Source organism: Canis aureus, chromosome 15 (genome assembly GCF_053574225.1).
Source record: "Canis aureus isolate CA01 chromosome 15, VMU_Caureus_v.1.0, whole genome shotgun sequence".
Lineage (NCBI taxonomy): Eukaryota > Metazoa > Chordata > Mammalia > Carnivora > Canidae > Canis > Canis aureus.
Genome location: NC_135625.1, coordinates 39254990 through 39273027, shown reverse-complemented (window position 1 = coordinate 39273027; position 18038 = coordinate 39254990). Strand labels below are relative to the sequence as shown.

At 44.1% G+C, this 18038-nt stretch overlaps 1 protein-coding gene across 5 annotated transcripts in view; it reads left to right on the top strand.

Annotated features, from left to right (window-relative positions):
- RAB11FIP1 (RAB11 family interacting protein 1) overlaps window positions 1-18038 on the top strand; it is a 31038-nt gene that overhangs the window by 7904 nt on the left and 5096 nt on the right. The window contains exons 1-6 of one of the 5 annotated variants that reach the window (XM_077849149.1): window positions 2326-2482; window positions 2665-2739; window positions 7483-7925; window positions 9092-9893; window positions 10911-12782; window positions 13552-13660. In XM_077849149.1, coding sequence (XP_077705275.1) covers window positions 7556-7925; window positions 9092-9893; window positions 10911-12782; window positions 13552-13660 — 3153 coding nt within the window. In that variant the 5' untranslated portion in view covers window positions 2326-2482; window positions 2665-2739; window positions 7483-7555. Of the gene's footprint in view, window positions 1-2324; window positions 2483-2664; window positions 2740-7482; window positions 7926-9091; window positions 9894-10910; window positions 12783-12863; window positions 12922-13551; window positions 13661-18038 lie in introns of those variants that run through there. The other 4 variants (XM_077849148.1, XM_077849150.1, XM_077849147.1 and 1 more) reach the window with 4 other exon arrangements.

Genomic DNA, 18038 nt, shown 5'->3' with positions numbered 1-18038 from the left:
TAATGTTTGTGGCTTTTTGAGATACGATCAAGTAAAAAAGAAGTCAGTAAGTAAACGATTATAGGAGAGGTAGTCTTCCATGTTTAAGAATGCATTGATTTTTCTAATTTTTATTTTTAATTTTATTCATTCATTCATTCGAGACTGAGAGAGAGAGAAAGGCAGAGACACAGGCAGAGGGAGAAGCAGGCTCCATGCAGGGAGCCTGACATGGGACTCCATCCCGGGTCTCCAGGATCAGGCCCTGGGCTGAAGGTGGTGCTAAACCTCTGAGCCACCGGGGCTGCTCTATTGTTAAATTTTTTTTTTTAATTTTATTTATTTGAGAGATTGCGAGTACAAGGCGGGGAGGGGCAGAGGGAAAGGGAGAAGCGGCCTCCTCACCGAGCAGGGACCCTGGGATCATGACCTGAGCCCAAGGCAGGCGCTCAACCAACTAAGCCACCCTCATGCCCCCATTTTTCTGATTTTTAGAGAATCTTAAAACCGATGCTTGCTATCACTTTCAGTCCTCACCTACAAGGAGTTTAGCACGGAGTAATTACTTTCCACTTAGAACATAGGTCTTGATCCTGCTATTGCAGTCAGTTGTGTGTCTCCGCAAGGGTTTGGAAGCCCTCTGCTTCTTGCTCCTGCTCTGGAGAAACACTTAAAGAGTTTTATCTGAGGGTCATTAAATCAGTAAGTTACAGGAAATATACACCAATCAATGTATTTTAAAAACTCTTTTGTCCTTTTTAATTTTGGAAATTGTTAATACAAACTGATTTTGTAACTGAGTCTTTTCCTCCTCCCTTCACGTGCAAACCATTGTTATTTGGATTTGATGGACAAGGTTGGGTGACTAAGAGTATAGCCCGTCAGATATGTTGATATCTTATGTTCCCTTCCGAGAACTGTCTGAATGGGTAAACCGTGGTATACATGCACTTCACGGAAGGTCATGCAGCCATTGGAAATGGCAGGTATGAAGTCTGTGGGGCAATAATGTACAACACACTATAAATAAAATTGCATGTATGCTCTGGTTACACCTGAGTAAGGATTATAGCTAATACTTACCGAATGCTAAGTGCCAGGCACTGTTCTAAGCACTTGATATTAGGTCATTTTATTTTCATAACATCCTGATGAAGTAGGTGCTTTTTAGCCCTGTTTCCGAGGAGAAGTCTGAGCCACAGAGAGGTTAAGTAACTTACCTAAAGTCTCTCAGCTCTTGACTGCTAAAATGTACAAGAAAAAAACCTCGAGAAGATACATAAAAAGATAATAATGGTCAGATTAGCATGCAAGTGAGCTCAATGTAAAAAAATTACTAAAATCTCTTTTTCTCTCTTTTTTCTTTTTTTTTTTTTCTCTTTCTCCTTCCTTCCTCCCTTCCTTCTTCCTTCCTTCCTCTTTCTTTCCTCCCTCCATGCCCAGTTCGACACAGGGCTTGAACTTACAACCCTGAGATCAAAACCTGAGCTGAGATCAAGAGTCAGGTGCTTAACCAACTGAGCCACCCGGGCAATACTAACAAAAAATTTTCTGTAGCCTGTTGTGCTCACTTTCTAAGAGAATTTCCATAGAGCACATAATATGGAAAAGACCCAAAGCATTTTTCAGCCTGCTTTTCTGTTCTCTCTCCTTTAGTGTGTCACTTGCCAGCTTTTAGGAATGAGTATGGTGGCTACAGGTAGCCTTTCAGTGCTGCTAGAGTGGCTGTCTTAGGGGCTGGGGTAAACAAAAGTGAGCCATTTGTTTCTCTCATGGCTTACCACAAATTCTTCTAAATTGTTGACTATGGGCAGAAAGGAAGGGCCACCTAAGAAGGGGAGGTTGGCCGATTGGTCCTTCTGCATTCAGAGTTAGGTAATGATGACCAACTACCGAGGGCAATAATCAAACTTGTTAAACTAGTTAGCCTCTGTAGGGTACACACCACAAACATTTTATGGGTCATAAATGTCTCTGTCCCTGCTTGCTATGGCATTGCTTCTAGGCTACCAAGTGAGGGGTGTAGACATTTCACCTAGATAGACTCACCCCTCTTCAGAACACCTTTTAGATGCTCTCGACTGCCAACCCCATGTCTTATTTTTTTGCCTTTTTTTTGCCCCATGTTTTTGCCTTATTTCTATTAGTAAGCCAGCTAATGAATTGCTATTAAAAACTTCTTCATCTAAGGAAGATGGAGAGTGCCCTCTGTGTCACACACTCCATTAGGTGCTGTTCTGTTCTTCCTGCTTCTTCCCTCACCTGAGGCCATAATCCCCTGGGTCATGATGCTTGGTTACCGTGGAGGTGACTCATGCTACAAGTCACAGTGGAGATTTTTCAGGAGGAGAGAAATAGGCTGTCTACCACTGCCCCTGGGGTCCCACCTGGACCCACAGACAAGGATCCCTTGAAGTTAACACACATGAGTGTGCTGAAGTAACTGTAGAGCTGGGAATCTTTCTTCCCCTCCCTTTCCTGGAGCCTCCTGTGTCTAATACAAGTATGCAGTATTAATTTATTTTGCTGGAGCCCATAAGTAGGTGGTTTGCATAGCTCCTTGGGATTCAATTTTGCTGAGGACTGACCTTGTTTGTGTGTGAGAGTCCTTATTTGGGATGAAATTGTGTACTTTAGCAGACATTTCTTCCCATGTCTAATTATTTTCTCATGCTTCAAAATCAGAAAGAAAAAGGCAGCAATGGTCCTAAGGTAACACTCTGATGTTTGGTGAGCCTGGCCTCTTTCTCCCACTGGAAGGTATGCCTTTTTTTTTTTTTTTTTTAATGATTTATTTATTTATTTATTCATGAGAGAGAGAGAAGCAGAGACATAGAGGGAGAAGCAGACTCCTTGCAGGGAGCCCAATGTGGGACTGGATTCCTGGACCCATGATCACACCCTGAGCCCAAGGCAGGTGCTCAACCTTTGAGCCACCCAGGCATCCCCAGAGAGTATGCTTTTTAGGGCAGAATCTGGCCTTTTCATTTGGTATTTTCAGTACCTACTATGTAAAAATGTTTGAATCGCATCTTTGAAGCCATCATTTCTCTGTACGTGACTGCCCTTAGAATGTTTTAAAGGAAAAACATGTTTGTTTCAGCTGCAGAAAGATTATTTTTGAGGCGTACCAGCCAGTCCTTTACAAGTATAATCCCGAAAGTCTGCATTGCTGTGAGACTTTTCATTTCCCCAGAGCAGGAACCACACTGCCCTCACCCTGCCACATTCCGATGGAAGGGCCCCTGTGATCAGCTTTCCATGTATTTGAGCCACGTAGTGAGAAACAGAGGTGCTCTGAAGCATACCGGCCCTGAGAATTGGGCAAGGTCGGATAATTTTAGCTCTTCTCAAAGTGATTATTTAAAAGCCCAGGAGATTTGACAGTGTGAACTCGGGCAATAGAAGACATAAATGAATTTTTCTATATTTTTAGGTGTTGCCTTTTTCGGTTTGACCAAAAAACCCAAAACCCCAAACTCAAAAACCTCTGAAAAGCAGGACAGCCTATTTGGATAATAGGCATTTTTGTTTATATATGCCCAGGACCATCACTTGGCTGAGGGGTGTGGAGGGGTACGAAGATTGAAGTTTTCATTTTGTACCGTTTAGTATGATTTGAATTTTTACCTCATACCTGTTATTCCTTTAAAATATAGTTTATATAAGTTTTCGTCATTTTCTATGTATTCAGAGATCCTTTTAATTTTTGAAGAACTGAGTTTTTAATAATAATTTAAAATATTTATTTGATTATAGAAGAGATCACTTAATTTTCTTGATAGTTTGCAGGATTTTTCCAGATTATGGGCTTAAAAACAAACTCACTACCTTGGGATTATGGCTTTCTTTCTGTACTCTGCCCTTTGGACTAGGAAAATGAACCCAGCCCTGATTTCTGAGATAATTCAAGCTTTCTGGGCCTACATGAAAGGTAATGCTGGAACACAGCCATACTGCCATCACAGGCTGTGTGGCCATGCTGGGACTTTATTATTTATAAACTATTTCCGTGAGGTGATGGAATTAAGTTAGCTAAAAAAACCAGATGGGTAGAAAACTTAAAATTGGGGCACCTAGGTGGCTCAGTCAGTTAAGCGTCTGCATTTGGCTGAGGTCATGATCTCAGGGTCCTGGGATGGAGTCCCAGCACCCTTGGCGGGGAGCCTGCTTCTCCCTCTCCCTCTGCCTTCCACTCCCCCTGCATGTGGATGAGCTCTCTCTGTGTGTCAAATAAATAAATAAAATCTTAAAAAAAAAAAAAAAAACACTTAAAATCGAATTGATGCTTGAATGTTGAAACCCACAAACGTGTCTGGTTTGGGTTCTTTAGGGTGAGACATTTATGAATCATGGCTTTCATTTATTATTGAATTATGCTTGTGCCAAAAGAACCCTTGCTTAAATGGTTTGAATTTAATAATGAGGGTAATATTGTTAAAAGAAACAATTCCTGTCTTCTTTCCAGCTTTAATAAAGCCAAGCACAGATTTTTAAAAATTCTGAACATTTGCATGGGGGTTTCTTACCTGTGATTCAGTCTGCTTTTCACATCCTTAAATAGCCCTGTGACTTTCTTGGCTGCCTGGTGTTTGGTTTTAGGTTTGACCATGAAAATAAATGATAGGAACAGTTGCTGAAGCATCTATTCACACCTCCTAGTGGTTTTAGAAGTTCCCTAAACAAATCCCACTTTAGTACCCGGAGACCGAACCTGTGCATCAGATAATAATAGGTCCCCCAGGGAGGACTCTAGAGTTGGTTGTAGCTTCACTCCAAACAAACAGACTGGCGCTGATACTTTTGGAAGGGTGGGCTAGTCCCAGAAACTGTCCACAGCAAGCTCTGCAGGTCACCTCTGCATCCCCTGCAAGACAAGGGGAGAGGCGAGCTTGGGGAGGCGACCTGACCTGACTGACTCACCTCCCCAGGGTGGAAAGATGAAACTGCTTGTGGCCTCTGTGGTCATCTGAGCTCCACAGTCAGCTTTCAGCAACTTCTCCTTTCCAGGTGCCTGCAATGGATATTTACAAAAGCTAACCACCCTTCATCACCAGGGCTACCATTTAGCCACGTGACTGTCTGAAGAGAAAAATACAAATAATCCTCTGGACGTCTAAATGACAAACATGCAAACTATTCCAGGCTCGGTCTTGGAAAATATATTGGAAAGACACCAGACTGGCCGGGGTGAGGTTGTGTATAAACACCTTCCATCTCCCCCCAGCCTCCAGCTGTGGCCTGTGGTTTTAAAAACCATAAAAGATTTCCCCCTAAAGGTCCAGAATCATAGCTCACATCACTTTCTCCGATGTTGGCTATATTTTTTTAAATCTAGTTTAAATTCTTCTTGATGACTTTGCATACTGAACTTTTACACAATCTTATGATTTATGATGGCTGGCTGGCTATGGTGGGTTTTCCCCCTTTCTTCCGAGAACACTTTTTTTTTCCTTAGTATTTTCTTATGTGAGGACTTTTAAGTGAGCATCTTAAACTTGCATCGGAAAGAATTTGAATCTGAGCCCTCCTCTCGTGTGTTGCGAAGATGGCCAATGGAAGGTGGTGAGTTCGGAGACAGTGCGAAGCAGGAATCTTGGTGTAAGAGAAAGAATTAGGAGCTTTGCAGAAATGCAGAACTGAATCAGAATTCTGCTTATACCCTTTACCAGTCACAATACCTTGTATGAATGACCTCAGTTGTGAGCCTCACTGTCTTCATAAAATGGGTATAATGTACACTCTGTGTCATTCTTGCGAGACTTAGATGAGGACGTCCCTAAGTGTGCACAGTGCCAGGTATACCAGGTATACCATAGGCATTGTATAAGTGTTAGGTGTCTGCTTCTCTGTGCCCCTTTCTTTTCAGTGTATAGTAAGCTAAGGTAGTGGGGCAGTGATGTGCCCTGTGAGCAAGACCTGCTGAGGGTGAGAAAGGAAATTGTGCTCATTTGAGCAAACCTATCATTTCCTTAACGTCCATGGCCCTCAGCTCTTAAGTAGGTCACTGCAAAGAACATCCACATGTGGTTTCTCAGTCTGTGCTGGAAACCCCAGGGATGGCTGTTAGTGGACCATGTATTCAGACTTCCGTGCTCTGTAGCAGTCATGCTGCTAATCAGGCTCACATTCTTGCAGTTCACCGATGGAAAATGCAGAGGGATTCCCTTTTTCTGAAGTCTGTCTTTCAGTAGAGTTGGGCAGATAGAATATTCGCCATATCAGGACGCTGGTTGAGCATCTGCCTTTGGCTCAGGGCATGATCCCCGGGTCCTGGAATCGAATCCCACATCAGGCTCCCCTCAGGGAACCTGCTTCTCCCTCTGCCTCTGCCTCTGCCTCCCTCTGTGTCTCTCATGAATAAATACATAAAATATTAAAAAAAAAGAATATTTGCCACATCGTAAAATCGTTTGCAAATGACCAGTTGAAATACTTGGATAATGTTTGAATACCCCTCTTCTGATTATTAAACTAGGAAACGATGCCTCCTTTCAATTTCCTTTTTTTTTTTTAGTTTATTAAAATATATATAGCAAAATATGCCATTGTAGCCATTTTTTAGTGTATAGTTCTGTGGCATTAAGTACATTCACATTTTGGTACAACCATCACCACCATCCCTGTCCAGAACTTTTTTATTTCCCCAACTGAAACTGTACCCATTAAATACTAGTTGTTCATTCACTTCTGCCCTCAGCCCCTGGCAACAGCCATTCTACTCTATGAATTAGACTGCTCTGGGTGCCTCATATATGTAGAGTCATACAATATTTGTCATTCTGTGACTGGGTTTTGTTTCACTCTTTTTGAAACAAACGAACAACACATAAGCATTTACTCTGTCTTATATCTTCTATTATTCCCTGCCAGGAACCTTCCTATAAACTCGCTTTTTTTTCTGAGATTTTTATGTAAATTTGCATTTTGTCTTCTTTTTTTTTTTAATTTTTATTTATTTATGATAGTCACAGAGAGAGAGAGAGAGAGGCAGAGACACAGGCAGAGGGAGAAGCAGGCTCCATGCACCGGAAGCCCGATGTGGGATTCGATCCCGGGTCTCCAGGATCACGCCCTGGGCCAAAGGCAGGCGCCAAACCGCTGCGCCACCCAGGGATCCCTGCATTTTGTCTTCTTAACTGTTTGTAGGAGATCTTTGCATTTTTACTCTATTGAAGAAAAATACCAGTCATAGGAAATGATTTGATGGGATATTTTATTTATTTTATTTTCAGAAATAGCTATTGAATCAAGATTCTAAGTGACTATACATGAAGTATAAGATCCAATCATAGCTTTGCCTAGTGGGTGTCTTCTCAAAAATAAAATTACCAGTCCTGACCTGAGTCCCTGTCCCACCCTCTACTCCCAAGAAGAGAGTCCAAGAATATGTTTATATAAGAGGCTGGTGGTAGCAGAGAAGAGAGGCCAGTCAATGGGGACTGTGAACATTGTTTTAGGCTTTTTGATCCCAATGTAACCTCTCAGCCTTTCTCCTTGTAGGTGGTACACCTTGAAATCCAAACCAGGAAAGAAGGATAAAGAGCGAGGAGAAATTGAGGTTGACATCCAGTTTATGAGAAACAACATGACTGCTAGCATGTTTGACCTCTCCATGAAAGACAAGTCTCGGAATCCATTTGGGAAGCTGAAGGACAAGATCAAGGGGAAACCTAAGGACAATGCATCAGACACTGCCTCCGCCATCGTTCCCAGCGTGACGCCCTCAGCTGATAGTGACGATGAGTCTCCTTTAAAAGACAAGAAAAAGAAATCGAAGATCAAGACTTTGTTTTCCAAGTCTAATTTGCAGAAAACACCACTTTCCCAGTCCATGTCTGTCCTGCCTACGTCAAAGTCAGACAAGGTCTTGCTTCGTCCTGGAGACTTTCAATCCCGGTGGGAGGATGATGACAATGAGGATGAGTCGTCTTCTGCCTCGGATGGTGAGTTTTCTCCTCCTCCTTGCTTGAGCGCTCTTTCTCTCTCTCTCAGCCTACTTTGCTTTAAGAGAGAAGAAACAGGGCAGCCCTGGTGGCTCAGCAGTTTAGCGCCGCCTTCAGCCCAGGGTGTGATCCTGGAGACCCGGGATTGAGTCCCATGTCGGGCTCCCTGCATGGAGCCTCCTTCTCCCTCTGCCTGTCTCTGTCCCCCCATTCTGTGTCTCTCATGAATAAATAAATAAAATCTTTTAAAAGAGAGAGAGAGAAGAAACAAATCTTAAAGATTTTGATTCAGTTCCTTGGTTACTGAAATGATGGTCATGAGGGAGCTGGTGATGATGGCCATGATGATGGTGACGATGGTCATTATGGTGGATAATCTTGGTTACAAAGTCTTCTCTATTTCTAAGTGCTCTGGTTTCTAAGAATGTATAAATTCCTTTTTCTAAAATGTCTGGCTCTGTTGCTGATGTCCATTAAAAAAGGCTTTGAGGGGGCGCCTGGGTGGCTCAGTCAGTTAACCATTTGCCTTTGGCTCAGATCACTGATCCCAGGATCCTGGGATCGAGCCCCACCTTAGTCTTCCTGCTCAGCAGGGAGCCTGCTTCTCCCTCTGGCTCTCCCCCTGTTTGTGCTCTATCTCAAATAAATAAAATCTGTATATATAAAATAAGCTTTTGGAATTAACAGAATGCATGCATCCAGGTTTTTCTTTTTTTAAATTAAGGGTAAAATCATGGAACCTTAGAGTAATTCTGACATTTCATTGGTTCATCAGGTATTTATTGAGATCCTATTAATGTGTTTAACCTTCATGGGAATTATCCTTAATTAAGGTTGAGGAATCTAGTTCCTTTAACTGTGAATTTGAACTTCAATTTCAATGCCTAAATTCTTACTTTTGGCCAGATTTGGCCCTTCTCATTGGTTTAATGCAGGGTTTCCGGACCTCAGCACTCTTGGCAGGTTGGGCCAGATAACTCCTTGTTGTAGGGGCTGCCCCATGCATTGTAGGATCTTTAGCCGCATCCCTGGCTTCTACCTGTTAGATGCTGTAACACACCGTCATGCCAGTAAACAAAAACGTATTCAGGCACGGAGAGATGTCACCCCTTTCCAGTTGTGAACCAGTCGTTTAACTTTTTGGTTTTTGTTTTTCTTCCCTGCAGTCATGTCTCACAAGAGAACAGAGAGTGCAGATCCTAAGCAACTGAACCAGAGCAATTTCAGCCTGCCCAAGAGGGAAGGACCCTCCTTTTTTGGTGGCCTTCGGTCTAAGAATGATGTCCTTTCTCGCTCTAACGTCTGTATCAATGGGAACCATGTTTACTTGGAGCAGCCGGAAACCAAGGGCGAGACGAAGGAGAGCACTCCCTCCTCTTCCCCGTCTCCCCAGGGCTTCCGGAAGAAGCATCTGTTCTCTTCCACCGAAAACCTGGCGACTCGGTCTTGGAAGGAGCCTGGGGATGGAGGGGCAGTGTCTTCCGACAGGCGGTGGTCTGAGTCTTCCACAAAGGACTCTCTCAAATCCATGTCTCTGCCGTCCTACCGGCCACAGGTCAGTGGGGATATTCGGGAGAACGCAGCACCAGCGAGCTTGGAGGCTGCAAAGGAAACCAAAGAGAGCAAGAAGCAGGAGAATAAGAAGTCCTCTTTGCTGTCCCTGGTGACGGGAAAGAAGGACACAGCCAAGGGCAGTGAAGGCGGAAGCCCTTCTGCCACCCCAGGGAAGGAGACAGAAGGCACATCGATGGAAGTCAAACCGAGGGAGGACCAGCCAGGGCCTGACGAAGACCTAGGGAAACGATCTGAGAAGGATACTGTGGCCGTTGTCTTTGGACAGGGCCGCTCCCTGAACCCGTTTGAAGAAGTGCAGGTCACAGAACCTGAACCTGACCGACAGCTCACGTTTGAACCCACACCCCCCGTCGGCTCTACGAGGGCACCGCAAACGAAAGCTGTCAAGCCACGGTGAGTCCTAGCCCTCCTCGGGCAGGGGGCCCACACCTCACTGTCCAGGGTAGTCAGCAAGGTCTACTGGCCGAGCAGATCTTGCTTGCTGGTCCGTGGTCGTAGCTGTGTATGGCAAGCATTTCATCATCTGAGTTATTTTTATCAGCCTATACTGCCTGCCTGGCCCACCCTGCCCGGGCTGCAGTGGTGCATCCCAGCCCAAAGCCCCTGCCAGCAGGCGCGGTCTGTCCATCTCAGTAAGATAATCAGACCCCGTGGAAAACCATGCTTTGCAGCTGACTATGAGTATTGCAAATGGGAATGCCAGGTTTTGGCTGTGGTATGAGCAGAACATGTGTTTTTATTTAAAGTTCTTTTTTTGTTTAAAGTTCTTATCACATATTGCCCTTTCAGGAGGATAGTATCTTTCCTCCTTGCAACGTGGCATTGCTTTGCTGGCACGGGAGGCCTTTGGTCCACTCTCGAGGATGCCTGGGATGGTTCTCTGAGTGTTCAGTTGTGCATCTTGTTGCAAAAGCCTGAGTGAGCGTCGGGGGGCTTCTGCTTTCAGCATGACTCACATTCACACTGACAATGTTTCTGTGGTCTGGGGTGGTAGAGACTTTTTTTGAGATTCTGCTTTACTTTGATTTCACACACATGCACACGCACACACACACACACACACACACATGCATGCAGACTGTTCCTCTTAAAACTGGTGCCTGTTACCCTGAGTGCATCCTTTATTGCTTTGAAATTTTTCGATGTATTTTGTTTATCACCAAAAGAGACCGTAGGCTGTTGCTTTACCTGGAGCTTTCTGTGTTGCAGCAGCCCTTCGCATGGCAGATGTGCTTGGTGATAAAAGTGTTCCTTTCATATGTTATTAATGTTCCTTCTCTAACTTCTTAAAATACTGCCCCAAATATTAAAGTGCTCTCCCCTTTGGAACACCTTTATCTTTTAAGTGTTTATCGCCTCTCACGATGAATCTGCAACTGACCTGCAGATTTTATTTTGTCCTTTTTGCAGACTGGACGTGTCTCCAGAGGCTCCAGCCACAGCCAGGCTTCCTTCTTCCCCTGACTCTACTCTCTTTTTTTCTGCTCTTCTGTCCAGTTCTGGCCAGACACCTGTCCCTTCTAAATTGGGGCATTGTGCAGAGACACCATCCTCTGAATCTCCTTCTGTCTTCTCTTTCTCATCTCCCATTGTGGCTCCCATTTCCACATCCACGCCAGTTGAAAACTGGCCCCCCACAGACCAGGGCCAGGCCAGTCCTGAAGAACCATCTTTGCTCCATAAGGCAGAATTGCTAAGAGAGAGTTTAACACAGGATCCAAAGACTGTTTCTTGTGCCTCGGGGTCACGTTTCCAACAGCTCCCCACTCCAGCGTGGAAGGGAATGGAAGATTATCCAATGGGGAAGACCAGTGAGATAGGCCTGGAGAGCACCGTCGGTCATGACTCAGAAAGGTCTCTCCTAAAGCAACCTGAAAGGGAAGAAGTTCAGAGGGCTCCCCACTCAGAACAAGACTATGCCCCTTCGTCTCAAGAGACCCAAGAAGTAACACTTGCTCCTTCATTCAGAAGTGGCCAGATCGAGAGCCCGGCATGGAGGCCTCTGATGGGGGAACACACAGGCTCAGAGCATCCATTTGGGTCTTTTGGGGAGAACAGAGTTAAGGGGGGCAGCATGACTTCTGCAATTAAAGAAACGGCACCCCCTCTTCAGTCTGGAGAATCAGCTCCCACTCTTGGCTCTGTGATGCAGAGACACAAAGAGAATGTTGACGAAAGCCAAAAGAAAATCAAGAAGCGTGTATCATTTTCAGAGGAGATCTTTATGGAAGAGGAGCTAGAGGAGTCCACTGGGTTGGTGGAAGAGCACAGAGATAATCCCCAGGAGGTGACACACAAAGGAGCCACCTCTGGAAACCTGTCAGACGGAGAGCCTGCTGGGTGTTTCCACGCAGAGGTCACAGAGACGGAAGCTGTGTCTGCACCCGGGCCAGTGAAGCATGGTGTGCCAGCTTCCATGGCAGACCCCCTTCACTTCCCCTCTTCCAAGGAGTGTGTCTCAGAAGGCCCTGTGAGTGAGGCAAGCTCAGGGAAAGACATCCCACTCTTAAGGATTGAGCAAGACGATACGCCTATGGCTCAAAATCAGAGCAAAGCCAGTGATCACGAAGGTTTATTGTCTGATCCCCTGAGTGGCCTTCACTCTATCCCAGGTATTAACTCTCCAGTCATGGCTGATCTGGGCTTAACCCTTCCTGCAATTCCTGAAGTGGCGTCAGATGATGAAAGGGTGGATCAGGGTGAAGATGACAGAGAGACAGCCCAGGTGGCAGCCCTGCAAGTAGGACCTTCCTCTGTGAGCATGTCACATGACCATCCTGAGATGGAGAAGGGGCCGAGGGGCGAGGCAGATGGGTGGGCGGCACCTGTAGAGAGCCTGCCTGACCTCGGGTCAAAAGCACCCGAAGTATCTGTTATGGCCTCTTCAGAGCCAACTACAGCTTCAGGAATTCATAAACCAGAGCTTGGCAAGAGCTCACGCTTGGATAAACAGCTGCCAGGTCCTGGCTGTGGCAAGAAGGAAAAGCTGATGGGAAATGGGAGGCCCAGCCAGCCTCCTGATACAGCCCTCGACTCCCCTGTACCCAGCCCCTCCTTTTCTGAGACCTTTCCTATTACACACTCTTTCCCCAGCCACCCACATGCTGACACTCACCACACCAGTACAGCAGAATCTCAAAAAAAAGCAACAGCAGAGGGCTCCGCTGATAAAGTGGAAAATTCTGGCAAGAGGAAGCCGCTTCTTCAGGCCTGGGTCTCACCCTCAGAGACACAGCCAGTCTCAGCTCAGCCAAGCGCGGGAACGGGGTCAGCCAAGCACAGGTGAGAGTCGGGGAAGATTGTTTTGTCAATGTGAGCGATCCCCCCCACTTTCCCACAGCCCTTTTTGCCTTTTGCCTGCAGAGATAAGGGCTTTCTAGCTGCATGGATATCCAGGTGGTACCTCCTGCACATTTTGCTGGTAAGGCTCATTTTTAAAGGGTCTGTCCAGTGGTGGGAACACCTTCTCAAGACACTCCTGCATTTGCAGGGAGGATACAATATTAGTCTTTAGAGATAGTTTAGGAATTACGCTGGACAGTCAGATTTGGGGCTCTCAGATCACAGAGATGTCTTGTGACCAGTACCTTCCTAGTATCAAAAACCAACTGAGATGGAGTGATAGAACGTAGCTGTGTTGGAAGCTTGCTTTAAGCTCCGCCCAAGGTAAAGCTGGCCTGTTTGTTCCCAACTCTTTATTGTGGAGGAACAGAAGGCTCTGTAGGGACTCACACAGGACAGTCCTAGGCTGTAGCTGCCTCAAAAATAAGAGGCTGTGTCTCGTGTTCTTCTGACATTGATAATGAGACAAGGGTCTGTGAAAACATTGGGGCACCTGGTTGAGTGTGCTTGGTTGGTTTGTTTGCGGTGGCCTAGTGCTGACTGCCCTCGTTACCACAGGAACACTGGCGTGTGTGAGACTGCAGGTGTGCACAGAACGTATCACCACTCTGCCCTCCTGTCTGTCTCACTGGCTGCCATCCGTGAGATGGATAGTTTCTTGGTTTGGCCATTGCAGAAAGGTCTAAGGATCCTATCCTCTTCTCTTTAGACTTCATCCCGTGAAGCCAATGAACACAACAGCCACCAAGATTGCGAACTCCAGCTTGGGCACTGCCACCATCATCAGTGAGAACTTGATCAACGAAACCATGATGAAGGTATGTCTTCTCCAAGAAGTAGGTGTGCTACTCAGGACCAATTTAAAAAAAAAAAGTTTCTAGAGTCACCATTATATATACCTCCTTAAGGCAGCAGGTAACACCAGGAGCCACTTGACCCTATGTCTGGGTCTTTGGATAATCTTTGGAAGTCCCTACACTTCCCAGGGGATTATTATTGTTCTCCTCATATTTACTTAATTATTGTTGAATTGCTTGTGTCTCAAGCAACGTGACTGATATGGGTGCTTCTTTCTAGCAAGAAGAAGATATGACCCACCATCTGGTCTGTTCCAATCAGGGATTTTTCATTTTCCCACATATCCTTTCTTATCTTTTGGCAAGAATGTAAAATTCTTGTGGTTGTTAATCATTGCCTAGATATACTTTTTTGAAACTTTATTCTGCAGTCATTTCAAACTTAAAAAAAGTTGCAAAGAATAGTACAAAGAACCCCTATAAACCTTCTTCCCAATTCATCAGTTGTTGACATTTTACCACATTTGCTTTATCATTTTCACCCTCTCTCTCCCCCTCCCTGTCTGTTCTCTCTTTATATATACATCTTTTTTTTTCTTTTGTCTGAACCCTTGGAGGGTAAGTTGCCTACCTCATGCCCCTTTTACCCCTAAATACTGAAGTGTGGAATTCCTAAGAATAAGGACATTGAATCAAGGTCAAGGTGTTTAAAATTGGTGTCATCCTCTTTTCTCATCTGTAGCCCATACATGCACTTCACCTGTTGTCTCATAAGTGTGCTCCTTAGTTTTCCTGTTTTTTCTTTCCAGTCCAGGATCCAATCCAGGATCTCTCGCTGTTTCGTTGCTGTCTCTCTCTCTAGGCTCCTTTATCCTGGAATAGCTCCCCCACCTTCTTAAAGTCTCTCAAGATCTTGACGTTCTCTAAGGCTTTCTATCAGTTGTTTTGTAGAATTTTCCTTGGTTTGGATTTGTCTGCTGTCTCCTCATGGTTTGGTTGAGGTCACACAATCCTGGCAGGAATTAACCTCGAAAATTGCGGGTCCCTCTCGGTGCATCATAAAAGGAGGCACATTATGTCCGCCTGTCGCGGTAGTAGGAATGTTAACTCTGATGACCAACTTTAGGAGGTGTCTGTGAGGTTCTCTAGTGGAAAGTTGTTATTTTCCCCCATTTACAATCAATATGAAATTCTTGGGGAACTAATTTCAGATGATGTAAGTGTCTTGTTCCTTACCGACCTTTTGTTCCCAGGCTTTCATATGCATTGGTGAATATGGTAGTGTTTGAAACACTGTTCTTTTTCATTCAGTAGTAGATCATAAGCGTTTTTGCATGTTACTACTTAATTTTTCTTTAAAATGGTTATAGCAATATTTACTTAACTGTTCCCTTGTTATTGGATATTTGGGTGGTTTTCTGTTTTTCAGTATGAATAACACTATAGTCAACAATTTCTTGCATAGAACTTGTCCCCTTAAGCTTAATTTCCAGGAAGAATATCGCTTGACTAGAGGATCTCTTCTCTTTCAAAAGCTTGGGCTTATATCAAACTCCAATTTAAACTCCCCCCGCCACCCCCCCAAAAAAAAAAAAAAAAAAGCTTGGGTTAACTTTAAAAAAAGAACTCCTGCCCACCAACCAAACCAAACCAACACCTGAATGGTCTCTGCTTTGCAGTGTCTCTATCCTTCCCTTTCTGGTTCTAAAATCAGAAGGATTTAGAGCACTGTCTTGTTGCAAACCTCAGGGCTTTGACTCATTGGTCACGTGGGCTGGAGGAGAATGATTTACTGAGGGACTGGTGGGCAAGGATGTGTTGCATTTCAAATATGTGGAGAGGAATTTCCTGACTACTGGGGACCACCATCAGTAGAAATAAACTTTATTTCTGTTTTAGTCCATGGCATCTAAACGCTTCATTCAATCAGGGGTTTTACAGTCCTCTGTACTGTAAGATACCAAGTAGTTTTTGAGTTATTAGAACAGAAACTTCTTGCTTGTGTCTCCTTTACTCCTGCAAGCATTTTTAAAGTGCCAGTTAGTTGTTACTATCTCTGGCTCCATCGCCTGTCTGCCACCAGGAGCTAGTGAAAGGCTCACTGAAAGCTGGAGATCTGAGGTTCAGGTAAAGAGGCTGAGTAGTGGTAAGAGATGGTCAATGCGAACACGTTAGCATCTTCCAGCCACCTTGCCTTCTCTTCCCTTGTGCCACATGCTGCCAGGGCTGGTGGTAAGTGAGCCTCATTCTCAGACGTATCTGCCGTAGCCAGCATGGTGTACCTGCTGTGTTTTAGCCCCAGCCTAAAAATGCACCATGACTCGCCCGGCTCAACTTGGCTGGTGTCTGTGGGTGTGGAGAAGAGGCTGCGTGTACTTTCCTGGAGCTAATGATATTTATCAGGAAACCAGGCAAAAGAACAGCATAAAAGGGACAGTAATGAAAACCAGGGTCATGGAGCAGCCTCCCATCCCCTCTTCCTTTTACTGTGGAATACAGCTGGGCTCCAAAGAGAAACAAACACCTAGCTCTCGGGAAGTGACCAAGACCCTTGGCTCCCATTTTATTTATTCTTCAAAGCTCATTTAGTCACGGGCTTATCTCCTGGCCCTGACTGAGAGAATAACTTGCCTTAAAACAAAGGCAACTGCTGCTTATTTTGCTCATGATTTGTAAGCCCAACCGCTGCCCCTCTGACTGCCTGCAACAAAGGGCTTAGTTCTGGACCATACCTAGTAAATATTCTTTTTTTTTTTTTTTTAATATTTTGAGTATATATGGAAAGTTTCCTAGAGACTCCTCGTGGCCCTCCATATAATAGATGCTTTGTACTAAGCCATAAATAATATTTATAAAAGTAACTACTCCTTGGAATGTCGCAAAGTAAAAGAGAGGTTAGGGAAAGAAATTGCATAGCTAAAGTTATGAAAAGCTAGCCCAATCATTACTATAGTGGTTTTTTTGTTTTGTTTTTTTCTTTTGGTTACTGTTTTAGGGCCTCCACCCCTTATAGATGATTTATAACTTAGGAGTGTTATTTATTTACCCAGGTGTCTTTAACACTTCCATTTAAAAATAATAGAGCCAACTAGATCCAAAAATCATCTATCCTGTTAATAATGGAAAAAGTTGGATACAAATTTGAATATACGTCATTATTATTACACCTACAGGAGGGAACATCCAATGTGAAAATCCTGGAAGGAAATCTGTGACAATGGGCACTGTTTTTTCTTGAATTAATGGGTATTTTCTTTGTACCTCTTCCTCGCCATGGCTGTTGCTCACTTTCTGGAATGCTGGACTGTTTTATGATTTTTTAAATCATCACATATCTAGGATTGCCTAATGATTTCAAAGACTTATGTACTTTTTCCTTTGGATTATGATATCCAGATTAAATAGCTGTTTCATAGTTTGTAAGGCATGAAATGTACATGCCTTTTCAACCCCATGCATTTATCATAAGGAAATATTTTAGAGATATGATCAAAGATTTATGCTTATGCATTTTAATAAAAACAACCCTCCCAAAAAAACCAACCTAAATATCTAGCAATAGAGAGATGAGTAAAATATAATGAAATTTTAAGCCTCCAGGGGCGCCTGGGTGGCTCAGTGGGTTAAGTGTTTGCCTATAGCTCAGGTCCTGATCCTGGGGTCCTGGGATTGAGCCCCTCATCAGGCTCCCTCAGTGGGGAGTCTGTCTCTTCCTCTCCCTCTGCCCCTCCCCCTGCTTGTGTTCTTGCTTTCTCTGTCAAATAAATAAATAAAATCTTTTTAAAAAGTTTTTAAGTATCCATTAGAAATGACTTTGCTAAAATTTAATGATAGGAAAATGCTCATAAAATAATTTTAGTATTATTATTTTTTTTAATTTATTTTTATTTATTTATGATAGACGTAGAGAAAGAGAGAGGCAGAGACACAGGCAGAGGAGAGGGAGAAGCAGGCTCCATGCCGGGAGCCCGACGTGGGACTCGATCCCGGGACTCCAGGATCGCGCCCTGGGCCAAAGGCAGGCGCGAAACCGCTGAGCCACCCAGGGATCCCCTCATAAAATAATTTTAAAACACTTGAAAGCCATATTCTGCATGATGCTTAAAGTTGTAAAACATACCATAAAGAAACCAAGGAAGAAATAAGAAACCCAACTGTTACGTGTTGAAGTTACATGATAATTTTTTCTCTCTTCTGTCTTTGAGATTTTCCATTATGAGAAAACATTCCCTTTATAGTGAAAAACAGAATTCTGTTATTTTGGGGGGAAATTAATTTTTAAAAAAGATTTTATTTATTTACTTGAGATCCCAGGACCCTGGGATCATGACATGAGCCGAAGGCAGTTAGCTAACTGTGCCAACCAGGTTCCCCTGGGGAAATTAATTTTAATTCATTT